Source organism: Rhinoderma darwinii, chromosome 4 (genome assembly GCF_050947455.1).
Source record: "Rhinoderma darwinii isolate aRhiDar2 chromosome 4, aRhiDar2.hap1, whole genome shotgun sequence".
NCBI lineage: Eukaryota > Metazoa > Chordata > Amphibia > Anura > Rhinodermatidae > Rhinoderma > Rhinoderma darwinii.
Window position 1 is genome coordinate 360003173 of NC_134690.1, and position 27177 is coordinate 360030349.

The 27177-nt window shown below is 43.5% G+C and overlaps 1 protein-coding gene across 3 annotated transcripts in view; it reads left to right on the forward strand.

The window, feature by feature from the left end:
* The first annotated feature begins 6679 nt into the window (after positions 1-6679).
* EML6 (EMAP like 6) overlaps positions 6680-27177 on the forward strand; it is a 199109-nt gene continuing 178611 nt past the window's right edge. For all 3 annotated transcript variants that reach the window (XM_075863018.1, XM_075863019.1, XM_075863020.1), the window contains exon 1: positions 6680-7744. In XM_075863018.1, coding sequence (XP_075719133.1) covers positions 7548-7744 — 197 coding nt within the window. In that variant the 5' untranslated portion in view covers positions 6680-7547. The remainder of the gene's footprint in view (positions 7745-27177) is intronic.

A 27177-nucleotide genomic window follows, 5' to 3' on the forward strand; every position in this document is an offset into this window, starting at 1 on the left:
CAGGTCGCACACCCCTAAGACCGGCCCTGACTCCTGCCCACTGCAAGGAGAAGAGATGACTGGTTAGCTATGGCCATGCATCATCGACAGGAAACAGGAAGAAGTCTGGAGGAGATTCAGTAACAACAGCAGAATTCACAGGGCTAAGAAGATTTGTGATTGTCACGCAGTGCATTCTTTGATTGTTGCTATTCAACCGCCAAGATAAATGTTGTCTGATATTATTATTCATAGACCTACAAGAAATAACAGTAGCATCCATCATCATGATTACCATTGAGCATTCACATTTGTTACTATCAGTACCAAATTTACATCTCAGGAGCCTGTAGGCACAGACTGTCTGGCAATTTAGACTCCACTCACCAAGTGAAGTCGTATACACCTTTAACCCTTTCCCGACATCCGCTGTATAAATAGGCGCTGTCGGGAAGGGGTTCCCGCAAAGCGCAGTACAGTTACGTTGCGGTGATAGTGCGGGCTCAGGATCTAAGCACACACCATCACCGCCGGGTGTCAGCTGTATGTTGCAGCTGACACGCTGCCGTAACAAGCAGGACCGGAGCTAGCCTCTGATCCGGCCAATTAACCCCTCAGATGCTGCGCTCAATAGAGATCGCAGCATCTGAAGGGTTTTTTAGCCACTGGCACCCCAGCGATTGGTGCCGGTGGCCGCAATGGCAACCGGAGGCCTACTACTGGCCTCCTGGTCTGTCGGCTATGGAAGCCTCCTAGGATACCCACGGAGGCGGGGCCTAAAAAGCTTCCATAGCCGACGGAAAGATGGTGGTGGCTCAGGAGCTGAGCCGGTGTCATTAGCGGTGGGTGTCAGCTGTATGTTACAGCTGACACCCTGCTGTAATGGCAGGGACCGGAGCCAGCTATCCCTGCCTTTAACCCCTTAAATGCAGCGATCAGAAGCGATTGCCCCTAACAATGGCCTCCTGCTCTGCCGATTACGGAAGCCAATTAGGCCCCGCCCAGAGGCAGAGCCTCATCGGCTTGCTGTCTGTGAATGACCAACCTCTCTAATACATTACACTACATAGCTAGTGCAATGTATTAGAACACCAATCAAACAGTTGGACCTTCAAGTCCCCTAGTGGGACTAAAAAAAAAGTGTAAAAAAGGGGAAAAAAAGTTGTAAAAAATAAAATACAAGTTGCAAGTAATAAAATAAAACGCAATCGCTCTTTTTCACTCTTTTCGCTCTTTTTTTTGGGAAAAAAAAATAAACCATACATATTTGGTATTGCCGTGTCCGCAACGGCCTGAAGTATAAAAATATTGCTATTTATCCCGCGTGGTAAACGCCGTAAAAAAAACCACCTAAAAAAACAATGTCAGAATGGCTGTTTTTTGATCACTATGGCTTCCAAAAATTGGAATAAAAAGTGATCAAAAATTTGCATGTATCCAAAAATGATACCTATAAAAACTATAGCTCGTCTCGCAAAAAACAAGCCCTAATACAGCTCCAGCGACAATTTTTTTTAAATTATGGCTTTCAGAACATGGCGACAGAGAAAATACATTCTTTTTACGTATAAGTAATTTTATTGTGAAAAAAGTTGTAAAACATAAAAAAGTTGTATAAATTTGGTATAGCCGTAATTGTACTGACCCGCAGAATAAAGTTAAAATGTAATTTATAATGCATGGTGAACGCTGTATAAAAAAAACCCTAAAAACTATGCCAGAATTGCTGTTTTTTGGTCACCTTGCCTCCTCAAAAAAAGGATAAAAAGTGCTCAAAAAGTCTCATGTACCCCAAAATGGTAACAACCCTCATACTACTACATCTAAGAAAAAATTTAAATAAGTTAAGGCTCCCATAAGTCAGGAAAGAAAAATATGCAGTTGTGCAGGCCCGAGGGGAAACATTTCTTCTGTTACAAGAGGTGATTTATCAAGGCCCTAAAATTAGAGAACCAGGAAGGGGAGGGCCCAAACATATCTGCTGGAAGCGAGGAGAACTTCGGGTGACTTTCGGTCCCCGTTCTCCTTATCGCTGTGGGTCCCAGTAATCACACATGTATCCCCTATCCTGTGGATAGGGGATACACGTGTTTTGTAGGAGCAACCCCTTTAATGGCAGAGCGGGGTCATACCTCCCTGCTCTGCCGTAGTGTTCAGTGGCATCGCGCTGTAGCAGCCATAGCAGCTGCTAGCAGAGCCTCCGGCCATGGGGGGCCCGTGACACACCTCATGCTGCAGGCTCCGTAGCAGCCGCTATGGCTGCTACAGCGGTAGTTACGCCCGTGCTTCTGACTTTCCCATACACATGCACGCTCGGTTTGTATAAATACCTAATAATGATAATAAATGGGGTGTTTTACTAATGAATTTACGCCACAATTTCTTCAACAGGCTGCACTACCGTCTCACCACTGGCTCACCACTTGGACGCTGCGCCAGTCTCTTTATGTTTATCTCTGTAAAACTATATACACAGCTTCTAGTTGACTGGCAATGCCTGAATATGTGAGTGTTCTGTGATGGTACTGTAACTATCACCCTCTCACGTGTAACCCAGAGCAATGCTCTTATATCAATATTTACTCAAATCTAAATATCTAGATTAGATTTAGCCCAAGAATAATTGCATAATAAAAAGGCATATGCAAAAAAGTAGTAATATTTATTTTAAACGATGCGTGATGTAACCTTTTTCTTGCCAAGAGAACACAAAAAAAAAGCTGAACAAAAATAGAACTTAAACTATAATGCCAACTTTCTGCCCACTGGCTGCATGCCATTATACAAATACCCAGCCCTGAGCATAAGCCAAATAAGTACTGCTTGGGCGGCAGAAGTGCTTAGGTGAGCACTGTTCCGCTTAGTTTCTGATCGGCTCTGCTCGGCTCCCGTCTGAAAGCCAAGCGAGCGGTGTACTGGTTCAATAGAAAGTCTGAGTCCATGCACCACTCACTGGGCTTTCCGAGAAAAGCTGAGCAGAGCCAATCAGAAACGAAGTTGCTTAAATAACCTCCTCTTTCTCTGATCACACGATACCTTTTACTCCGGCCTTCTTTCTGCTTCATCTCAGCGTCGTTCCTTTTCCAATATACAAATAGTCTATTCTTCGACACTTAGTTAACAGTGCTCGAGCTTGTATACCTGTCCTGTGGAAAAGTAAGGAGCCTCCTTCTCTCAGACTCTGGTTTCATAAAATAGAGGAAATTAAGCGCATGGAAGACCTTACATCTCAGTTGACTAACAGACCTGGCAGCTTCTCCTAGACTTGATCCCATTCGATAGTCTATCAGGACTCTCCAGAATGTCGGACCATCATGGCCAGCTGAAATTTCAGACGTTTTTTAACTGTATTCTGGATACTATACCTATGTGTTGTGTTCCCCTCCTCCTCCATACCCCCCCCATTTCCTTTTTCTTTCTCTCCCCTGTCCTTACGCCTCCTCTGTCCCTAATGTCGCATATATGATTTTGTAAATTGTTTGATGCAATATCTTGGGCCTATGTGCCCTTGTCCCTTCCCCCCGGTTTTCTTTTTTGTTCCCTTACTTGATATGTTCCTTGTTTGAAAAAGCAAATAAAGAAAGAATTTACAAAAAAAGAAACAAAGTTGCACTGCGCACACTTCAGTGCTTCATTTTAACGATCAGTGGTGGTCTCAGTTCTCGGACCCCAACTAATCAGAACTTCTGACATGTCAAAAAGGTTATGAAAGTATGGTTACACTTTAATTTATACAATTTGTCATGATACCAATTCAATACAATCTTGCACCATCCAGTAAAAAACTGTATATGTTAATGTATACTTTTTTTAAAATGGGAGACCAAGGCTTCATACACACGACCGTAGCCTTGTGCACGGCCGTGATTTTCGGGTCGGATGGCCGCGGATTGTCACACGCGGGCCGTCCACAAATTGCGGGCCGCGTGCATTAATTTCTATGAGCCTGGACCGCAAAACACGCCCGTAATAAGAAATGTCCGTTCTTTTTGCGGTCCAGGCTCCTGGGCCATGCACGGACCGTGGAGACCATGGTCCTGTGCATTGGCCCATTTGCGGGTGAATTGCGGCCGCAAAAATACGTTTGTGTGCATGGGGCCTAAGGGCGATGGGTGGCCAATGGATGGCATCCATCAGAGTCCTCCGTCTCAGCCCTCGAGTAAAAAACGTAAACGTTAAACATGTACGTTTTTTTAACATGGGAGTCCATGGGTGACAGATGGCATCCGACGGAGATATACGTTTTTTTTTTACATGTTTGTTTTAGCATCTCACACCATACATGTCGGGATATGTCGGGTTCAGGCTATAATTTTATTAGACAACAAGATTGTATAAACACACAAGTCAAAATGTTTTACTCCCACTAACTGTGTGGTAATAGTTTTATAAAAACAAAAAACTTTATTGACATCACTAGTACGAAGATATATTTAATTGATGTATTCACCACATACAAGACAGACAGTTGTGAGTTAAAAAGTATCCATGGACTGCCAATAATTGACAATATTTTTACAGTCTTAATAATAGGGTAACGGAGGATAAATATTTCGGACAAAACCCCTACTTCAAAATCTCTCCTGAAGAATTTGATGAATTACTAAATAATGAATGGAGGCATTCCTCCCAAAAGTACCATAAACTGATACACTAGTGCCATAAACTAATTGAATACTAAAACTATTACCACACAGTTAGTGAGAGTAAAATGTATTGGCTTGTGTATTTACACAATCCTGTTGTCTAATAAAATTATGAAATAGTTACTCCCCGTGTGTTGTAAAAGACCCATCCTGACTAAATAGGTTTTGGCTATGTTCATTGTACGTTTTTTGCCTTAGTTTGGCGTATAGGTTGGGAAAAAGCTCAGGACGTATATGTTAAGCGTAGGATATGACGGATGTCTAACAGTAGCATCCATCACCATAGACTTTAATGATATCCGTTAACTGGATACGTCATGAACCATTATAGTCTATGGGTGATGAATGCCACTATTAGGCTTCCATTTAACGTACCAGTCGCCAATAGACTATAATGGCTTCCGCTTAACATATACGTCATGAAAAGCTATTGAAAAACCCATGGCATATACCATAAACGAAGACCTGTGACTTTTGCCATACAATAGCACACACAGGGTCCCATATTTAAAAAAATGGAATAGTGTAGTCTATTATGCTATTCTATCCTTCAAAAATATACACTTATGGCCTTCACCGGGCTAATGGTGCCCTATGGACATACAAAATGTCACTTGCTCCTATATTATTTGCATGCAGACACTGGTTTCGAGAGCTCGTGGCCCTCTGCTAAGTTTTATATAAAGTGATTAATTTGCCGTACATCTATAGCCGGAATCTGTGTGTGTAATTACTGTCCTCTTCTTATCTTCACTACTAAAATCCTTTCTTCTCCCCTAGGCAGAACTGCTGGTGTGCACCACTACTGAGCTCGTCCCAGCACTATCAGTAAACTAATAGTGTCGGGATTTGAATAGACATCCCGTCCTGGTTGGACGCGATGTCTATTCACTGTCAAGACACTTCAGTAACGTTAATGTGTGTGTATGTGACTGCACATAGTGAACAACGCAGGATCACTATGTGCAGAGTAAATGAATGGAGAGAAGTGTATGACGCTGATTGGTCACTGATTGGTCAGCGTCATACACTTCTCTCCACAACGCCCACTTGGTCTAAAGTAAAAAAACACGCCCAGTTGTCTATTAAGAAACTCATTAGCATAAAGCTAAAATAGGTCATAACTTGGTGAAAATAGATCGTTTTTCTAAATAAAAACCACTGCTGTAATCTACATTACAGCACCGATCTCATGTACAAGATAGGGCACTTATAATGTGGTGACAGAGCCTCTTTAACGACAGAGGACAGTATGAGAGTGCCCGTATGAGGCTTTGTTCACACATAGCAGAATTACTTCAGATTTTTTCATCTAGATTTGCAGGCGGAACATCCACAGCGCATTTCGGTATTTCTGCAAGTTCCATTTAAGTGAATGATTCTGATTTTCAGTCGCCTAAATTTCTGCAACAAAATCTGCTGTGTGTGACGGCAAGGGTCAGTGACTGATGGCTTCAGCTGGACAGACTTCTGGCTTTGTCATGCTCTTATAACCTACTGGGGGTACAGGAGGGCTCATTACTTTCCGAAGACTCACAGTGAATCCGGATGGGTTGGTAAGTATGACTTTAGGGTGATGCCCCAAGTAAAGTTTTGCATGTAGACTCAAGAGCTTCAAGCCAGGTCTCTGCAGGTTTCCTAATATTATAAAAGTTCTCTTCCACTCCTATTTATGGCTTCTAATCTAAAAACATGAGCATCTTCATTTATAAATGGTGACAATACCTAAACTATTGACCTAACCTCACACTTATCCAAACACAAACATGGAAGCTAAACATGACTGGCAGCTGTTGCCTGACAACCAATAACAATAGAAATTCACTAGCATTTGTTTGCATTTGCAACGGCAAAAAATAAACCAAGAGAAGATTATGTCGCAAAGCACCATGGTAATGTTAGTTTCCACTCCCACACGCAGTGAGCAAAATACCGGTAAATTCCACAGTTGAACACTACATCACCCATAATGCTTTTCGAAGATATCGTTACTTCCAGATTTGCAATTGAGCAGCTGGTTCCCGCCCGCTTGGCGTCGCCGTTTCCATGCAATGTCTCCCCTGGTTACTACGCTCGGCCGTATTCTAGGACCTGACTACGTCTGAATTTCAGCGTAGTTAGTGATGGGATAAAAGCGCATACGCTACGGTGCCTCCGCCTACTGCCTGTGATTGAGGATAGTGTATTATTTCACCCCCAGTGGTTCATGCAAAGATTATTGGCCGTGCGGTGCCTGTCATGAGTCCTGATGCTGCGGCTCATTAGTTTAGCATTTTATTTACCCACATCTCATTTCCCCTGGGAGCAATTGGCTGCATGCAGATGATCCATAGAGCCATTTATCGCTCTATCTATAGTATATCCATCATATGTCCCTTTTATCGTAGACGCTTTTGCTGTATCTATTGCATTCTCCCTCCCTGATCTGTGCTGCTGAATGACAAGATTGATTCTGCACAAGTGGAGATGCTGCAATGAGGAATCACTGCTGCTGCAGGCTGGACCTCGCTTGTTAAACAGTCATTCCCCACCCATCAATCAGCCGGAAGCTTCCTCCTGCATCCCACCTGTTTGTGGAATAAACTTGTATGCAGCACTGGGCATAATCTGTGGGCAGTGCATGCATTGGCAGCAGAGATACATTTGGAGATATGTTGCCATGAAGGAATCCGCGGACGCACTGTCAGTCCTCCTCTCCCTGCAAGGGCTATCTGGCAGCTAGGGGATTATGGTGGCACTAGATAGCTGCTGTGCTGTCATTAGCTCTCCTCTGCCACTGAATAGGGACATCAGGTGCTGACAGCAGAGGTTTCCCTTGTGGAGGAGGAGCAGAGCCCGGGAGAGGACACCCTGCCAGGAGAAGACCTTGTGCCACCCTTTCTGTCTCCCCCTGTACACATACAACAGTGTCCTTGTTATATCATGGCGGATAGGACTGCTCCTGGATGCCAGCTGCGCCTGGAGTGGGTATATGGCTACAGGGGGCACCAGTGCCGCAACAACCTGTACTACACAGCCGGCAAGGAAGTGGTATACTTTGTAGCTGGGGTAGGGGTGGTCTACAACACCCGGGAGCACAGCCAGAAATTCTTCCTTGGGCACAACGATGATATTATCAGGTAAGCAGCAGCTGGCAACATATAATAATGATGGACACAACATGCATGTCCTTGTGATGGGCATCACTGGTGCCCCAGAGAATGTGCAGTGATTCTGCTCATTGATGAGAGGCACTCACAAGAGGATTTCTGAATGCAGAGTAAAAGGCACCAGGGTGCCCACAGGATGCCCATCATTTTACATACAAAATCATTCCCAGTCATCAGTGTGTTTTTCTTTTTGCAAGGTTTCTAGCCATTTCCAATACACAATGTTTTACCAGCATTGAATATGTTACTAAGTAGCACCTGTTTGTCATTGCCACTTCTACTGGTTCAGTGCCACAACTTATCTTTAGTTATCCACAGGCACTTTTGTTTCTTGATGTCTATCAACTTCCAGATAATGGATTTCCTTATTAAATCTGTTTTTACTAGGCTACAAAGAGCTGGAGCTGGGCTTATACATAATGATCCACCGTCACCAGAGACCAGGCATTGTCCAGTGATTTCTGCCACATTGTTAGATTGAACCACCATAGTACAACAACCAAGATGTCACCATTTTTCTAAATTCTGGAATACTCCAGTTAAAAATGTGATTTTCCGGTAGAATTGTCCTTTTTTTCCCCCTAAATTATGAACCCCAAATTTATACTCTCCAGAGCCCCCCCCCCCTTTCAGAATTCAGAGATAATTTATTTTTGACAATGTTTAACAACTGATGAATGACAGCCCATTCTGCCATAGGCTGGTCGTCAATCTTAATTTTCCCTATCTCTGCACAGGGATCTGGTCAGCAGAGTATTAGGCCCACTGCACATCCCAGTCCTCGATTACGGCTATGGATGGCCTTGTACAGTCGTCCGCATGTGCGGGCCGTGCTCCCATTTTAAAGTATGGAAGCACGGTCCGTAAAAAAAAAAAAATGGCCTATTTTTTACGGAAGCTTTTAATGGCCCGGACACTTTCCCCTAGATATACTGGAAGGTGTCCGTCGGCCATAGAAATGAATGGGTCCGTAATTACGGATAAAATCTACCTCGTGTGCATGGGGCTTTGGTGGGTGAGATATAGTTGCATTTCATTTTCCCAAATGTGGGGGTCATTAAATAGGTTACCCACCTAGGAAAACCCCTTTCTCTAGACCGCTCCTCCAAGTGTGCTCTGAAGTCAGTGAGTGAAATGAACTTTCCATTCAAAGAGAGTTTTATAAAACAGGGGTCCCCCTCTATGGCATCAATATGCCCTAATATAGGTTGAAGGCCTTGTTCACACTAGATGACAACATGTCGAAAAGAAGACAGCACGGCACTCACCATTTGCAAAAGGTTTCTCTTTATTCCAAGATTGAGGCAGGCAACACGGGATTCAATAGACAATAGAGCGGCTCTGTTGTCTTTTGAATCCCATGTTGCCTGCCTCAATCTTGGAATAAAGAGAAACCTTTTGCAAATGGTGAGTGCCGTGCTGTCTTATTTTCTACATGTTGTCATTTGCTGAAACTAACTTCAACACGCACTGAGCACCGCCAGACAAAGGCTGTCGAACCACAGGTCCCAGAGAGCTGAAGCACAGAGTCTGTGACATTGCAAGCTAAGGCAGTGCCAACCATTTTTCATTTCTACATGTTCACACTAGAGTTGCAATACCATACAGTATTTTTTTTGCTAGTAACTGACATAACTGCTGCACTTATTGCACTAGTTCTGATATCCATAGTCTATTGAGGATACATAAAAATACTTAAACTGCTAGCCAATGATTTCTGGAATTTTAGCGAATGGACAACCCCTTCCCACATGAAAGGTCCCCTGATAAGGAGCTGATAGCAATGGTCCCACCAGTCCATGACAGTACATGACAGTTCTGCTAAAAAGCAGTAAGGCCTCATTCACACGACCGTAGCCATGTGCATGGCCGTGATTTTCGGGTCGGCTGGCCGCGGTGTGTCACCCGCGAGCCGCCCGCAAATCGCGGGCCGTGCACATGGCCGCGTCCATTATTTTCTATGAGCCTGGACCGCAGAACACGGCCTTAATAAGATGTCCGTTCTTTCTGCGGTCCGGGCTCCTGGGCCATGCATGGACCATGGTAACCATGGTCGTGTGCATGGGCCCATAGAAATAAATGGGGCCACAATTCTCCCATCGATTTTCGGGGGAATTGCGGCTGCAAAAACATGTTCGTGTGCATGGGGCCTAAGGGTATGTGCACACTGTTTTTTGCCAAGCAGAAAAATATGCCTCAAAATTAATTCTGGATTTTTGAGGCATATTTTTAATTGCGAGCATTTTTATGAATCTTTTTGAGCCCTTTTTTTTTTAGACGATTTTTGGCGCGGTTTTTTTAGGCATCTTTTAAATTTAAGCAAATACTAAAACTGCTAAAAAAAAATGCTCCAAAGGAACAGCACATATTTTTTTCTGCCTCCCATTGATTTCAATGGAGGTTTAGAGGTGGAAATGGCTCTAAAAATAGGGCATAACACTTTTTTTTTCTGCAAGCGGTCAAAAAACGCCCAGGCAAAGAAAACCTCTACCTCCCATTTAGGGTGTTTTTTGGCGCTGAAAATGCTGTGTGAACTGGGCCTATGAGTAATTGTGCTGAAAGCAACTGCCTTTGATGTTTTGGTGTGTTGGTCTCCTTGGTGGAAATAGCAATCTAAATATGAGTAGACTGAAGCCATAAAGGTATGCACATGGTCGGCAGCAATACTCAGGTTGTGATATTTAATTGGCGCACAGTTTATGTTAAGGGGGTTAAAGAGGGTTTTCCAGGCTTCTAATTTCTTATTTAGTCCTCTTATTCTTAAAGCTCCTAGTCTGTGCAATCTATGGAACAGGGTGTCCCTACTGCAGCCATCACAAAGTGTCACAACTGCAGCATGGACACCCGTACATTGCATAGACTGGGAGGGAGGGGGAGGTTATGTATGCACTTGAGCGCCACTTTAATGTTTACTTGCAGTGACGCTTAGTTCAGTGGGCGCCTTAGGGAGGGAGGGCATTTTTTAATAATGTGATGAAAAAACCCTCTTATTCTTCCCGAGGGAAATGCATACGCAGAATGGCTGGACTTTCCAGTCATTTGCATGCGCTGCAGATCAGCATTGTCTGTAGCATTGTAAGTTGAATGTGGTTTTGAGTTACGATGGCCCATTGTAAGTTGAACATATTGTAATTTGAGGGTATTGTAACCCACTGTATATGGACACCAACCAACCAAGTGCACAATTTGAGCTATTTTAAATTCTTGCATCTTACAACGCTGTTGATAAATCTCCCTTATATATTAGAATATTCACACATCTGAAGAGGCCAGACCGACCAGCAATTTAAGCATTCGATTGCTGGCAGCTAATACCTGTAGTAGAGCACTCATTAGTCAAAGTTCACATTTGGCATGCCACTTCAGTTTTTCCTCTTTTGTTTTTCAAGCGGTCATATACAAAGCTTTAAATCCTATTCATAGGCATATTGTTAAATGAGGAACTCCTGACTGCTTGTCGCTGCCGCTAGACAGAGCCTAGGAGCCTACTGCATACATTTTATACATTGAACTCAATTATAACACAGTAAGCAGTGAGCTCTTAAGCTCCCTCTAGTGGCAGCTGCAGGAAGCCAGTTTATTATTTAAACTGGTTGACTCCTTTAAACAACCCCTGTCCATATGCCTTATTAGTGCATATGGATGTCATAGAGGGGGGCGGTATTTCGTACAGTACCGAATTTTGGTCCTAAAAAACAACCTAGATTTAAAAGGTGGACATTCACTTTACAGCATACATTCACTTTTGTTGAACCTATATTTTATCAATATATCACTGATCTACATTATGCAAAATATTACCCCAATCAATTCATATTCTGTGGGATTGTCCTGATGTCATCAGTACATTGCCACAGTCTCTTTCATTCACAGAATACAGGCCTGCATTCTGAGGATGATACCAATAGAGCAGCCCAGGAAATTTTAAATCCACATATTTGACTTACATTATTACTTCTTATTGCTTATGCTTCTAAAGGAAGCAATTGGAGTAACAGGAGTGTATTAGGAATAATATAATCTTGCTGCATAATGCAGTGCTGGTTTCTGATGCAATCTGGGGTCATTGTGATGCTATAAGGCCCCATGCACACGACCGTAAAATCAACCCGTAATTACGGTCCCATTAATTTCTATGGCCGACGGACACCTTTCCGTATGTCTACGGGAGGGTGTCCGTGCTGTAGAAACCTGCTGAAAAAAATAGGACATGTCCTATTTTTTTTATTTTACGGACCGTGCTGCTATACTTCATAATGGGAGCACAGCCCGTAAAAACGGTCGACCGTCCGCGCCCGTAATTATAAGAACAGAGCAGAATACTTTATATTGTGGAACATATAGGCCAGTCCCTCATTGCTGTTTGATGTAATGTTGATGAGTTGATTAATACAAGGGTTTACCCCTTTCCATACATATTAGATGTGTATTTTACAAACATGAGCATTGATATATTAGATTCCCTGGGTCGTACAAACTAAAAAAAAAGATGTCCAAACCTGACAACCTATTAATATAAATTCTGTGCATTGAACTAGCTATATAAAAATTATGCATTTCCCTATGATCCTATGGTAGTTTTCTTCTTCGCCTCCTCTTCAGATGCAGGTTACACCATTGGAAACAGCTGGTTTGGGAAAGAAAGTTTCCTTCGGACTTATATTGTAGTAAATTTAGTTTTAAATGGTGGCCATTTAAGTGATTGGCCTTCAATGTAATATATGCACAGTTCAAGTCCGCCAGAGTGAGAGCCGCTGTTTGTTTGCGGCTCTCCGCTCTGTCTCATTGAGGGAGGTCCTAAGCGGGGGGAAGGGGGACATTCTCATCAACGGCGTTCATATTCCCTTATAGGATATATGGGCTGGGGTTGTCTGTGTGAGGCAACCCGTTTAACACACATATACATGTAGAACATATTGTACTGGTAGGAAGTTAGGGTATAAAGCGAATCCACAAAAACAGAAATTACTATTGTGTTTGAGTCTGTAGGCAAATGGTTGCAATATTATTCGTATAATAATAATACCCAGAGTTTGTTGGAACCCAAATAGTCAATGTTAGGCCTTGGTACACATCTGTGTTGGAGACTTCCTTAGGTGCCTCCGTCACAGATCAAACCGAAAATACTAAAATGCTGAGCTATTGTTCCTGGTAAAATTATGGACACCCAACAGAAACCACTAAAGTCAATGGGTTCTGTTGGGGGCCAATGGTGTCGGTCGTACAACAAAACCAGTGATTCTTGTATTTTCGCTGTTCTGCCCCTTTGACAGAGCAGAACAATGGAAACACCAACGCAGGTGTGAATCTGCCCTAAGGCTCTGTTCACACCACTTTTTTCATCCTGCTTATCCAAAATTATAAAAATGGTACCATTAAAATAGAATGATGCCTATCCTGTTGTCGTTGACTATTGGAAAAATCAGATCAGTCTGGATCTTGTTCTTCAACAGGATAGAAATAAAGAGTCTGCATCATTTTTGTGTTGTGTTACATCCTATTTTAACTGTAAATTTGACAAAAAAATAAATCCCAGTACCTTCCAACAGGTTGCAAAAAGGTGTTGTGAACGTGAAGTGAAGCTAGCCGTAATTATTCTTGCAGTACATGACCTTTATGTAACATTTATTAGCACCCACCAGGGTATTAAAGTAATTGGTAGTGTAATAAAGCTTAATGGTGGCATGCCGTGCGGTCTAGTCTGGAGCCACTGTGTGAGTCCGGCATATACCTCTGTGCGCTTTTGTATCAAGCCAATTTAATGTCTGCCAAATGACCTTCTATCTGTGCGGCGTTCTTTCTTTCCCCTGCTGCAATGGCTGCACATGTATAGGCATCTATGCACCTCATTACACCATTAAACATTTTTTAACATTGAAAACACAGTCCATGTATCCAAATATACTATATCCTCAGCAGGAAGCATGACTTTTTTTTTAAAATTGAATTATTTATCCCCAACCTTTTACTATATGTTAACGCTTCCAAATTTAAAGGGGTTATCCGGTTTCAGAAAATGTATGTTACTTTTTGTATAATTAAAAGGTATACCATTTTCCAATATACTTTCTGTATTAATTCCTCACGGTTTTTAAGATCTTTGCTTGTTTTTTTTGTAGGGAACATTCATTGTTTACTTCTAGTGGATAAAATTCTGTCCATGGTCATGTGATGGACATACAGGTGCACAGCTCGTTAGTTACAGTATGTGTATCAGAGCTGTGTCTTCTAACGATCCCAGCACCTGTGTCCATCACATGACCATGTAACGATCCCAGCACCTGTGTCCATCACATGACCATGTAACGATCCCAGCACCTGTGTCCATCACATGACCATGTAACGATCCCAGCCCCTGTGTGTCCATCACATGACCATGGATGGACAGAATTTTATCCACTGGAAGTAAACAATGAAGGTTCCTACTGAATATCAACAAGCAGAGATCTTGAAAACAGTGAATAATTAATACAGAAAGTATATTTGAAAATTGTATAACTTTTAATTCTATAAATAATAACATTAATTGGCTGAAACCAGACAACCAATCTTCATTTCATTTAAAACTTAAAAACTCTGGTGTGACTGTGGTTAGCTCCATTATCCCTTTCCCTCTAATAAGGTTTTTTTCTAAAAAATAAAGTCATTTATGTGTTATTAGTTTGTTATCTAATAAATGGCGTTTTACGAGGACATAGGTACCAGTCCCTTCGGCCTCATGCACACGACCGTAAAAACACCCGTTATTGCGGGTCGTAATTACGACCCGCAATAACGGGCCCATAGACTTCTGTTAGTCACGGGTACCTTCCCGTTTTCTAACGGGAAGGTGCCCGTGCCGTTAAAAAAATAGAACATGTTCTATTTTTTTCATTTTACGGGCCGTGCTGCTATACTTTATAATGGGAGCACGGCTCGCAAAAGCGGCCGGCTGCCTGTGGCCGGCCGTGCTCGTAATTACGAGTCGTAATTACGAGCACGGTCGTGTGCATGAGGCCACAACATAGCTGTTTATGTATCGACCATTTACTACAATGGAGGAGCAACTTCTCTGCCTAGAATTGGGGATTGGTCCCCCCCCTTCATTGATCAGGGCGAACTTGTGGTTGTAACCCCGACGATTAGACATTTATGACATATCAAATCAACATGCCATAAATATCTTATGTGGTGAAACCACTTGGGCCAAATGTTCTTAAAACGTTCCTATTTGATTCCTAATGTTACATTGACATTCCTTTGACTGTGAAGGTGCACTTATACATGTGTGAATCAGAATGATGTACGTATAATTGCTAGTCATTTAGAAAACATCAGGGATAAAAAGATAAATAAAACTAAGGCCTCAGGCACAATTTAGGGCCTGTTCACATCACCGTTCATTTCCATTCCGCGGTTCCATCTGAGGTTTCCGTCGGGTGAACCCCGCAACGGAAAGTGAAACTGAAACCACAGCTTCCGTTTCAGTCACCATTGATCTCAATGGTGATGGAAACATCGCTAATGGTTTCCGTTCGTCACCATTCCGGCAGGTTTCTGGTTTTCCGACGGAATCAATAGCGCAGTCGACTCCGCTATTGATTCCGTCGGAAAACCGTAAACCTGCCGGAATGGTGATGAACGGAAACCATTAGCGATGTTTCCATCACCATTGAGATCAATGGTGACTGAAACGGAAGCTGTGGTTTCACTTTCACTGGTGATGTGAACAGGCCCTTAGTGATATTCTCCTGTGTGCTATCCATTTTTTAAACGGATAGCACACTGACCCATTCTTTTCTATGGGGCCATGTACACATCCGTTTTTTTTGCGGATCCGTGTGTCCGTTCCACAAATTATAGAACAGGTCCTATTTCTGGCTATTTTTGCGTATCAGTCTCGGCCATTCTATTCATTGGTCCGTTAAACCTTTAAACCGCACATGGAATCCATTCGTGTGCGGTCCGTGTTTTGCGGATCCGTGATCTGCGGCCGTATAAAGGGCCAAGGATGTGTGCTTGAGGCCTTAATGTAAACAATAAAATTGTATAGAAACAATCAAATTAATTAGCTAACATGCCGAAAGGAAACTTCATTGGTTGCCAAATGTCTTCCCTGTTTCCAATAAGTCATTAGGGTATGTTCAGACATGGCAGAAGTCTTCAGATTTTTGTGCACCTTGGTTGTGGATTCTGCGCATATATTAGGGCATGCTGCGGGTCTTCAAATTTGTTCTTTGTGTCCATACAGGGTATGGTCAGGTATCTTTATTCTTGGGGTCAGTCGGTCATGCTCACCTTCTCCCCTGCTGTTCAAGCATTTATAATTCTGCCCATATGCCAACTACTGAACGTATGGGGCTGATAATCCATGCCTGCATTAATAATGAAAAAATTTCAGTGGAAAATTGGTCTTTTTAATTTGACAATTTTTTTTGCACTGGTCAGTATCGAGTCAATTTTTTGTTTTCTGATCATATGTAAAAAAAAATACTCCAACAATCTTCCTATAGCAGAAAAATAAAATAAAATAAATGTATCTAAATGGAGAAAACATCTCTTGAAGGCTTAGCAAACCATTAAAATGAAAGCGAGGATGGCCTGCTGGGACTTGTGGTTATGTAACAGCTGGAGAGCCATGCACCATGTAAGCCTGCATTAGATGATATTTGTAAGCCTATCACTGGCTTAAAAGGGGAATTAATATGTTTGTATTTGTTCATATTCTTTGGAGCAAGTCTATTAGTTTTTGCTGATCTGGCACCAATATATCAGCGTTGTATCTGAGAGGTGTCTGACTTGAAAATGTGTTAAATATATTATTAAAAAAAAAGGTATAACCAGCTGTCTTCTCTGGCACATCTTCTCCATAGGCAGCTATTCTTCTTGCCCGTCCCAGTGGACTTGTGGGACCATATATTTACTTCCAAAAATAGGATCGGAGCATGTATGGGAATTTGGGAAAACCTTTACCAACTAAAATGAAGGAAGGTCTTTCTTAATTCTCTTGATGGGAGGCAATCGTGTGTTTGGAACAAACTATACGTCTTTCATAGAGCTGTTATACGGTCGAAAAACATGGCTGCTTTGTACCAAGAACAGCGCCACACCTCTCCATAGGCTACGTTTATTATTGCAGCTCATCTCCATTGAAGTGAAGAGGGTTGAGCTGCCTGTCCTACAGTTTGCCATTTTGCATTTTGAGACAGCGGGGTTGGGGTGGGGGTGATTGCACCAAAGTTTGCAAATAGTGCTCCATGTAGTAGTTTTCCCCTATCAAATATAATATAAAAATCTCATGACCGCTAATACCATTATTCTTGTAATAAATCAGGAAGCTGAGCTTCAAGAATACAGGCAGGCAGACGGGGTAAAGCATTTGTAGACATATTTTGAACACACATTTTGAGTGATGTTATGGAAGAATTTGCAAATGATAATTGTTTTTGGAAAAACTTCAAAATTGTGATGAAGTGTTTATCGTAAAAGAAGCTGCATCAAGATATTTTTGGGTGGCTAGTATTTTTTAACTGTGCCACAAATCTATATTTACATGTTTTACAGGAACCATTTTAAAGGTCGGAAGGTCGGTAAATATTTCTGTTATTTACATAAATTTGCATATGATAAAAACGACTATTTTCTTTTTTCTCTTTTTACGGACAGGAAACACAAGGGTAGGGTGTGCAGGACTAAAAGGAGCCTAAAAGCCCATTAAATGAAGCAATTTACAATTCAAGCGAGGCCTACAATTTGCATGTCTCCGCTAACTGTCCTAGAATCCGGAATCATTTCCTTGTTATGTGGATATGTGCTGGAAGAGAGCACGTTAAAGGGAATGTATTGTCAGAAAGTGACATATTATTGAAATCAGGTTTTTATTATATACATTTTTTATTTTTTAAATGTTCTTTTTTACGTGACTACTCACATACAAAAAAAATCATAAAATATTGCAGTTTTTTACACTAGAGGAGTCACTATAGGCTGATAGTGGGGCTGTACATCATTTCCTGAAGACTAAAACGTACACGGGCCGATGATCGGGGGAACGGAAAGCCTGCTCCTGATCATCGGCCTGTATAAAAGGGACCAGCGATTAGGCAACAAACGAGCAAATGCTCATTTGTCGGTTATTGCACCTTTCATGTTGTCCTAAAGTTCATCATTGTCGGAAGCACATCCACCCCATGTAAATAGGTCATGTTGGATATTACCATGCTTGATCATTTGTTCATCCGAGAGAAAAGCGGAGCCAGAGGTGCCTAGCAGCTGCTTATCTTCATTTTCCTATAGCAATTAAATTGCACCACTACATTTTTTTTTCTAGTAAGCAGTTCCGACAGATGTATTATGTTGGAAGCCCACTTTAAATCTTTGCAAACATCTATGTCTTGCTTCTGGGAGTGTTTTGGAAGAGCTAGAGGGACCTGGTTGTTCGGCACCTTCTAGGTCTCCAAGGTGGTGGAGGTTCCAGGACTTGTGCCCTCCCTATAATCCGGCTCTGACAGTGCTATCTTTACTATAGAAAAGAATTCCAAGTCCTGAAGGTCCCTAAGCTGTGGGTTGGAGGAAGTAACGGTGGGAGAGCTCCCGAAATCTAGGTCTATTCTGCCGGATCCAGGACACTTGGAAGCTCTGATAAGAGGGCTGCAATGTGAAAAAACGAGACCTGACACACTTAGGGTATGTTCACACGCAGTGGTTTCAGCCGTAATTTGGGCGTTTTACGCCTCGAATTACGCCTGAAAAAACTGCTCCATTGCGCCTGCTTGCAATGGGAATTACGATGTTCTGTTCCCACGTGCCTTTATTTTACGCGTCGCTGTCAAAATACGGCGCGTAAAATGACGGCTCGTCAAAAGAAGTGCAGGACACTTCTTGGGACGTTTTTGGAGGCGTTTTTCATTGACTCCATTGAAAAACAGCTCCAAAAAAGGCAGCGAAAATCGCGAGTTGTTAAAAAAACTTCTGAAAATCAGGAACTGTTTTTGCCTGAAAACAGCTCAGTATTTTCAGATTTATTTTGCTAAGCCGTGTGAACATACCTTTCGGGTATGTTCACACGCAGTAGCAAAATATGTCTGTTTTTCGCTGCGTTTTTTACGGACGTTATTGGAGTTGTTTTTCAATGGAGTCAATGAAAAACGGCTTCAAAAACGTCCCAAGAAGTGGGACAGCGACGCGTAAAATTACACCTCGTGGGAACAGAACATCGTAAAACCCATTAAAAGCAATGGGCAGATGTTTGAAAGCGTAATGGAGCCGTTTTTTCAGGCGTAATTCGAGGCGTAAAACGCGTGCGTGTGAACATATCCTTACCCTCAAGATTTACTTCAAGGGAAAACAGCTACTCATTTTCAAACGTTTTAAGCAACTCGCGTTTTTCGTGGCGTTTTTTACGGCCGTTTTTGGAGCTGTTTTTCTATAGAGTCAATGAAAAACGGCTCCAAACATTGCTCAAGAAGTGACATGCACTTCTTTTTCGCAGCCGTTTTTTTACGCAGCCGTTTTTCTAATTTTTCAACCGTTTACGGACCGAAAAACGCCTGAAAAAAAGCCGTGTGAACATACCCTAAGGGACAGTTCACACAGAGTTTTTTGGCACTGATTCCTGAAGATTTTTTTTGCCTGCAAAATACTCCGTGTGAACTAGGCCTGAGAGTTTGCATTTCTAGTGCTATGGGCTTGGTTGGGGGCATTCCTACCTCAGTTTAGGAATGCCTTTTCTTTACTAATTTATGTAGACACATAAAGCCAGTGGCGGATTAAGTAGACCATGGGCCCTGGGCTGTTACCCAAACTTGGGCCCCCCTTCCTCACCGCCGCCCTGCCACGCCGTAACTATTTTTAACACTACCTTTTTGGGCAAGCATTAACAGTGTAAGGCTGGGTTCACACAAGCACATTAACGTCCGTAATGGACGGACGTATTTCGGCCGGAAGTCCCGGACCGAACTCAGTGCAGGGAGCCGGGCTCCTAGCATCATAGTAATGTACGATCCTAGGAGTCCCTGCCTCTCCGTGGAACTACTGCCCCGTACTGAAAACATGATTACAGTACGGGGCAGTTGTCCTGCAGAGAGGCAGGGACTCCTAGCATCGTACATTACTATGATGCTAGGAGCCCGGCTCCCTGCACTGAGTTCGGTCCGGTACTTCCGGCCGAAATACGTCCGTCCATTACGGACGTTAATGTGCTCGTGTGAACCCAGCCTTACGATTTCCCTTGTCACAGGGCTGTGTCCATACATACTGAGAGTATCACACTGTGCAGGGACACAACCTCCTGACAAGGGGAATTGTCTATCAGTCCTGGACTGCAGAAAGACTTTTTGTGAAATACAAGGATTCCTATAATAAACATGTCAGGAGAGGTGACAGATTCTCTATAAATCTAGTGACTCACAGGTGACGACGTCTCAGATTCTAGTAGTTTTCTTCCTCTTTTCTTCTCCATCCGGTCCAGCGCTCATGACGACTTCTCCCGGCCATGACTCATTTCTGCAGAATTTGCCACTCAGACGTCTCCTCACTTTTCCAACATTTCCACACCTATAAACGAAAATAAAGTTATCATGGTGCCACATACTGTGCCCCTAAATATAATAGCACCAAATACTGCGTGCCTGAATATAATACCACACACTGTAAAACGCCACATACACACAGCCCCCTGTACATAGTGCCACACACAGCCCCTGTAGATATTACACACCCCCATATATATTGCCATACACAGCCCCCTCTATATATCACATCCCCCCCGTAGAGAGCGTTACACACAGCCCCATATAGATAGTGCCATACAGCCCCCTGTAGAGAGCGCCACACAGCCCTCCCCCTCTTGTAAATAGCACCAAAAAGCCCCCCCCCCTATAAAGAGCGCCACACACATACCACTGTGGATAGCACTACACAGCCCCCCCTTGTATATAGTGCCACACAGCGCTCCCCCTTGTATATAGTGCCACACAGCGCCCCCCTTGTATATAGTGCCACACAGCACTCCCCTTGTATATAGTGCCACACAGCGCTCCCCCTTGTATATAGTGCCACACAGCGCCCCCCTTGTATATAGTGCCACACAGCACTCCCCTTGTATATAGTGGCACACAGCACTCCCCCTTGTATATAGTGGCACACAGCGCTCCCCCTTGTATATAGTGGCACACAGCGCCCCCCTTGTATATAGTGGCACACAGCGCCCCCCCTTGTATATAGTGGCACAAGGTTATGTACACAGTTAAAAACTTTATATCATAATTTTATATATATATATATATATATATTAGCATGTGTGTGATTGATTGATTTTATGAAAAAATATTTTCACTTTTTGAGATACAGCTGCTTTGTATCCTGTATCCGTCAGGTCAGCAGGACTGACAGGATCAGTGACACGCAGGATCCACCTCAAATCTATCACATCTAAGATTATAATTTAGCGCAGGGCCCGTTTCACTGATCCCGTCAGTCCTGCTGACCTGACGGATACAGGATACAAAGCAGCTGTATCTCAAAAAGTGAAAATATTTTTTAATAAAACGTAATTACAAAGTTGCACCAAACACACATTTTTATAAAAAATAAATTAAAACGACGGGATTTTTGCGACGTTTTTTCCGTAGACAATGCAGGTTTCGTTTTTTATCGTTTTTATGCACACCTTTTTTGCTATTTTAGAATTTTTATTCATAAAGTTTGAAAATAATAGTAAAAAAATAAGCTTTTTTACGTTTCAGCTATTTTTTCTTGGTAATAATATAGTTTTACCCTAAAATAGACCTTTTATTTGTGATCGTCATTGTCTACCGGAAATTTTTATATATTACATGTCTATATTAGGGTAATTGGGTCAGCGCTAGCGTTACAACAATGATTGGCGGGGGGAACGTTTTTTTTTGGGGTGGGTATTTTATGTGTATTTATTATTTAATTTTTTTTTGCACTTTACTTTACTATTTTTTTATTACTGTGGTCTGATCCTCAAAGGTCAAAAAAGACCTTTGGGGAACTTTATATATACTTTTTCTTTCTTTTACACCATGTTTTTCCACTGTAACTGGAGCTGCACAGCAGCCCCAGTTACAGGGGAAATCAGCCCTCTCATAGTGACGATTGTCACTAATAGGGCTGTGCTGGGTCTAGTTAGACCCAGCAACAGTCTGCCACTAACGGCACCCGGCGATCATGTGACCAGTCACATGATCACCGGGAGGAATAGAGACAGCGCCGCTGTGTAAGACATCGGAGAAGACAGAAGCAGAATAGCTGCTTCTGTCTTCTCCTCAGGGTCCCCGGCAGTCACTGACAGCCGGAGACCCGACATTCAGCTGCCCGATCGCGTGGGCAGCAAGTTAAAACCCGAGCCGTAGAAAGTCTATGGCTCGGGTTTTAAGGACCCGTCCCTGACCGCTGGCCGTAAAAATACAGCCAGCGGTCGGGAACCAGTTGGGCAGGAGGATAAGCCAACTAACCTCAGCGCCGGTGACCGCCCGCCCGGCTCTTCTTGCAGCTTTGGAGTAACAGAACAGCCGTCCGTCGCTGTTCTGTTACTCAATGGCGGCGCCCGCACTTGTCAGGGAGGCGTGTCCTACCCCTGGATCCCGGCCAATTCTCTGCTCCTCCCCTCCTCATCTTTGGCTTGTAGCAGCGCTAGCGCGCTGAATAGGTTTGTAAAATGATGTGCGGTTCGGGCTGCCATGGGCCCCCTGGGAGCCTCGGGCCCCGGGCGGCCGCCCGAATCGCCCATATGATAATCCGCCACTGCATAAAGCACAGGGGTGTTACTGTGAGAGTAATATACATATGATTGGCAGAATAATTCAGATAAAGGAAGAGGAAAGAGATTGAGCAAGCGGAGTCTATGTATACATGTTTGCCAATAGATGACTGACTGACAGACCAAGGGACCATAGCCTCAAATATGGTTGACTAGTTGCAACTTCCGGTGTCAAGTACTGGTAGGAAGAGCAGCTCTAGAGTACAATATGCTGCACTAAAAAGTGAAATACTGAGAAGACTAAGGCCGGATTCACACGAGCGTGTGCGTTTTGACTTCAATGGGTGCGTGCAGCGCGAAACACGGCCGAATATAGGACATGTCATGCGTTTCACGCAGCGGACATACGCTGCGTGAAAATCACGGACAGTCTCAACGGCCCCATTGACTAACAGGTCCGTGCGACGCAAGTGAAAATCACGCGCGTAGCACGGACGTATTATACGTTCGTCTGAATAAGCCCTAAGAGGAATGTTCATTAGCAGATGTAAGTTTTGTTAATTGCAAGGGGACACTATTACTAATCATTTATCATATAATGATATTAGTGACTCTCTTTTTATGTATACTTTATGGATAAAACTTTAGTTTTGGGTGATGACAGAAAATTTTCATAACACTGCAATATCATTGAATACTAAGGGTATGTGCACACGATAGCAGGCATTTACGTCTGAAAAGACAGACTGTTTTCAGGAGAAAACAGCTGCCTCGTTTCAGCCGTAAATGCTCCTCCTCGCATTTTGCGAGGCTTCTCTGACAGCCGTAAATTTTGAGCTGTGCTTCATTGAGTTCAATGAAGAACGGCTCAAATTACGTCTGAAAGAAGTGTCCTGCACTTCTTTTGACGAGGCTGTATTTTTACGCGTCGTCGTTTGACAGCTGTCAAACGACGACGCGTAAATGACAGGTTGTCTGCACAGTACGTTGGCAAACCCATTCAAATGAATGGGCAGATGTTTGCCGACGTATTGTAGCCCTATTTTCAGACGTAAAACGAGGCATAATACGCCTCGTTTACGTCTGAAAATAGGTCGTGTGAACCCAGCCTTAGGCCTCATTCACACGGCAGGGTTTCCCGGCCGGGTGCCGGCCGTTCATAAATCGGTCGGCACCCGGCTGCATTAGGAATAATAGACCCCTAATGGGGCTATTCACACGACCGATTTTTTGACGGCCGGAAAAATCGGGCGTCAAAAAATAGGACATGCTCTATCTTCGCCCGGGTACCCGGCCGCCCGGCTCCCATAGAAGTCTATGGGGCCGGGTAATACACGGCCATCACCGGGATGTGTCCCGAGTGATGGCCGGGTTTTCCGGAGCCTGCGCTCTATCTCCTCCTCCTCACAGCGCAGAGTGAATGTGAGGAGGAGGAGTTGATGCCATTCTGACGAATGGCATCGCTGTACACGGTGTGGCAGGGTCGGGGTGTACAGCAGGTGGAAGGGAGCGCTGCGTTGGCTCCCTTCCCCTGCTTGAAAAGCACCCTGGCCCGGCGACACCTTCGATGGCGCCGCTAGCAGCTGCGGCTGCTACTACTGCAGCGACGCCACTATAGCAGAGCGGGGAGGTATCTCCCCGCTCTGCTATGTGCTAGCCGCACTTTAGCTCCTTGAAGGAGCGGAATCCCCGTGTTTTCGGGGATTCCGCTCCTGGACAGAGCGCTTGATGTCTCTGTCCATATCTGGGCAGTGACGTCAGGGGAAACTCCTGAAGCGGAATCCCCGAACACATGGGGATTCCCCTTCAGGAGTTGCCGCTGATGTCACTGTCCGGATCTGCCCGGCCCGGCACGGATGCAAAACTTTATGCAAACCGGCCGGGCAGAATGGCAGATTTTACCGGCCGGCACTCGGGCTCGGGAACGACCCGTTCGTGTGAATCCCGCCTTAGGGTATGTTCACAGGTCACAGATTTGCCATAGGCAAATCCAGCGAGAATTTTGTTGAAAATTTGCAGAAAACTGCAACAGATACTTGGATTTCTGCCGCTGATTGTCCAGCGTATCCGCAGGTGGGTTAGCCCAATTGTAATTCAATGGCGCTAATATGCCGTTTTTCAGTGTGGAATCTGTGGCAATAACGAATATGCTTCAGAATTTGAAATCCATCCGTAAACTATTCTGCGTGGATATTTTCCTGAGCATGTGAATGGGGTATGAAATACATAATTTAAATGCATCTTCGCTGGAATGTGAGCGGATTCTGTGAGGATTTCTGACACAATCCGGAACGGGTGAATAAGGGTATGTTCACACGGCCTATTTACGGACGTAATTCGGGCGTTTTTGCCCCGAATTACGTCCGAAAATAGCGCCTCAATAGCGCTGACAAACATCTGCCCATTGAAAGCAATGGGCAGACGTTTGTCTGTTCACACGAGGCGTAATTTACGCGCCTCTGTCAAATAACGGCGCGTAAATAGATGCCCGCGTCAAAGAAGTGACCTGTCACTTCTTTGGCCGTAATTGGAGCCGTTATTCATTAACTCCAATGAATAGCAGCGCCAATTACGTCCGTAATTGACGCGGCGTTCAAGCGCCTGCACATGCCGGTACGGCTGAAATTACGGGGATGTTTTCAGGCTGAAACATCCCCGTAATTTCAGCCGTTACGGACGCCCTCGTGTGAACATACCCTTAGGGTATGTGCACACACACTATTTACGTCCGTAATTGACGGACGTATTTCGGCCGCAAGTACCGGACTGAACACAGTGCAGGGAGCCGGGCTCCTAGCATCATACTTATGTACAATGCTAGGAGTCCCTGCCTCGCTGCAGGACAACTGTCCCGTACTGAAAACATGATTACAGTACGGGACAGTTGTCCTGCAGCAAGGCAGGGACTCCTAGCATCGTACATAAGTATGATGCTAGGAGCCCGGCTCCCTGCACTGTGTTCGGTCCGGTACTTGCGGCCGAAATACGTCCGTCAATTACGGACGTAAATAGTGTGTGCACATACCCTAAGGGTATGTTCACATGCTAGCTGTCATTTACGGCTGAAATGACAGCCTGTTTTCATAAGGGTATGTTCACACAATGAGAGGCATTTACGTGTGAAAAGACAGACTGTTTACAGCTGCCTCGTTTCACACGTAAATGCTCCTCCTCGTAATTTACGAGGCGTCTGAGACGCTCTGAGACGCTCGTAAATCTTGAGCTGTGCTTCATTGAGTTCAATGAAGAGCAGCTCAAATTACGTGGCAAAGAAGTGTCCTGCACTTCTTTGCCGAGGCAGTCCATTTACGCATCGTCGTTTGACAGCTGTCAAACGACGACGCGTAAATTACAGGTTGTCTGCACAGTACGTCGGCAAACCCATTCAAATTAATGGCCAGATGTTTGCCGACGTATTGCAGCCCTATTTTCAGACGTAAAACGAGGCATAATACTCCTCGTTTACGTCTGAAAATAGGTCTTGTGAACCCAGCCTAAGAAAACAGCTGCGTCGTTTCAGCCGTAAAAGCAGCTCCTCGTAATATACGAGGCGTCTGTGACGCTCGTATATCTTGAGCTGCTCTTCATTGAGTTCAATGAAGAACAGCTCAAATTACGTTGCAAAGAAGTGCCCTGCACTTCTTTGCCGAGGCAGACAATTTACGCGTCGTCGTTTGACAGCTGTCAAACGACGACGCGTAAATTACAGGTCGTCTGCACAATACGTCGGCAAACCCATTCAAATGAATGGGCAGATGTTTGCTGACGTATTGTACCCCTATTTTCAGACGTAAAACGAGGCATAATACGCCTCGTTTACGTCTGAAAATAGGTCGTGTGAACCCAGCCTAAGTATTTTGTACCCACTGTTTTTTGCCTTGTTTATTATCGAGGCAGATAATTGAAACTCATTACCCTCGATACTGCTGATTTATTTGAAATTTTTTCATCCATTTTTTTTATTTCATTTTAATGAATAATTTAGGATAAGAGGCAACTGGTTTTATTGGAGCAGCGTCTATAATGTAGAAAGAAACTACATGTCTATAAATAGCAGCTAGTTATTTTGTCTGACAGCGCTCATAAATTTAGTGTGGAAAAGTTCTTATAGCTAGACTCTTCCTCATCTAAGCTTGGAACATCCAGTTTGTCTGTCATTGTTTGCTTGTCTATTATGAAGGTGCCTCTCAATTGTATTTGTGACAGCGGGATCGTTGTGAGAGTCCATTAGCCTATTCCAATCTGTAACTGTTGTCATGATGCTACATAAACATGACTTATATCATCTGCATGGAGACAGACTCGCAACCACACAACTACAATCATAGGAAAGTGCAAGTGCTGATAGGGAGAAATGAGTAAAAATATCAAGTGAAAGTAATAAAACCTAAAATATTTTTTATTTCCCTATAGGGACTAAGCTTATTTGTCACTGTTTTGTGATTGTTGACACCAATTATTTTCCTGAGAATTGTTATGTTTTATATAAATATATACATACATATATATATATATATATATATATATATATATATATATATATATATATATATATATACATACATGTGCACATTTCTAATGTAGATCTCTAAACAAAGGGGCTACATCTCTCTTTGCCCCGGTGCAGCCATTGGGCTCTGCTGACGCCTCTTTATTTTAACTGTTTTACGGAGGCCCGGCGGTCTGTGCCTTACTTAAC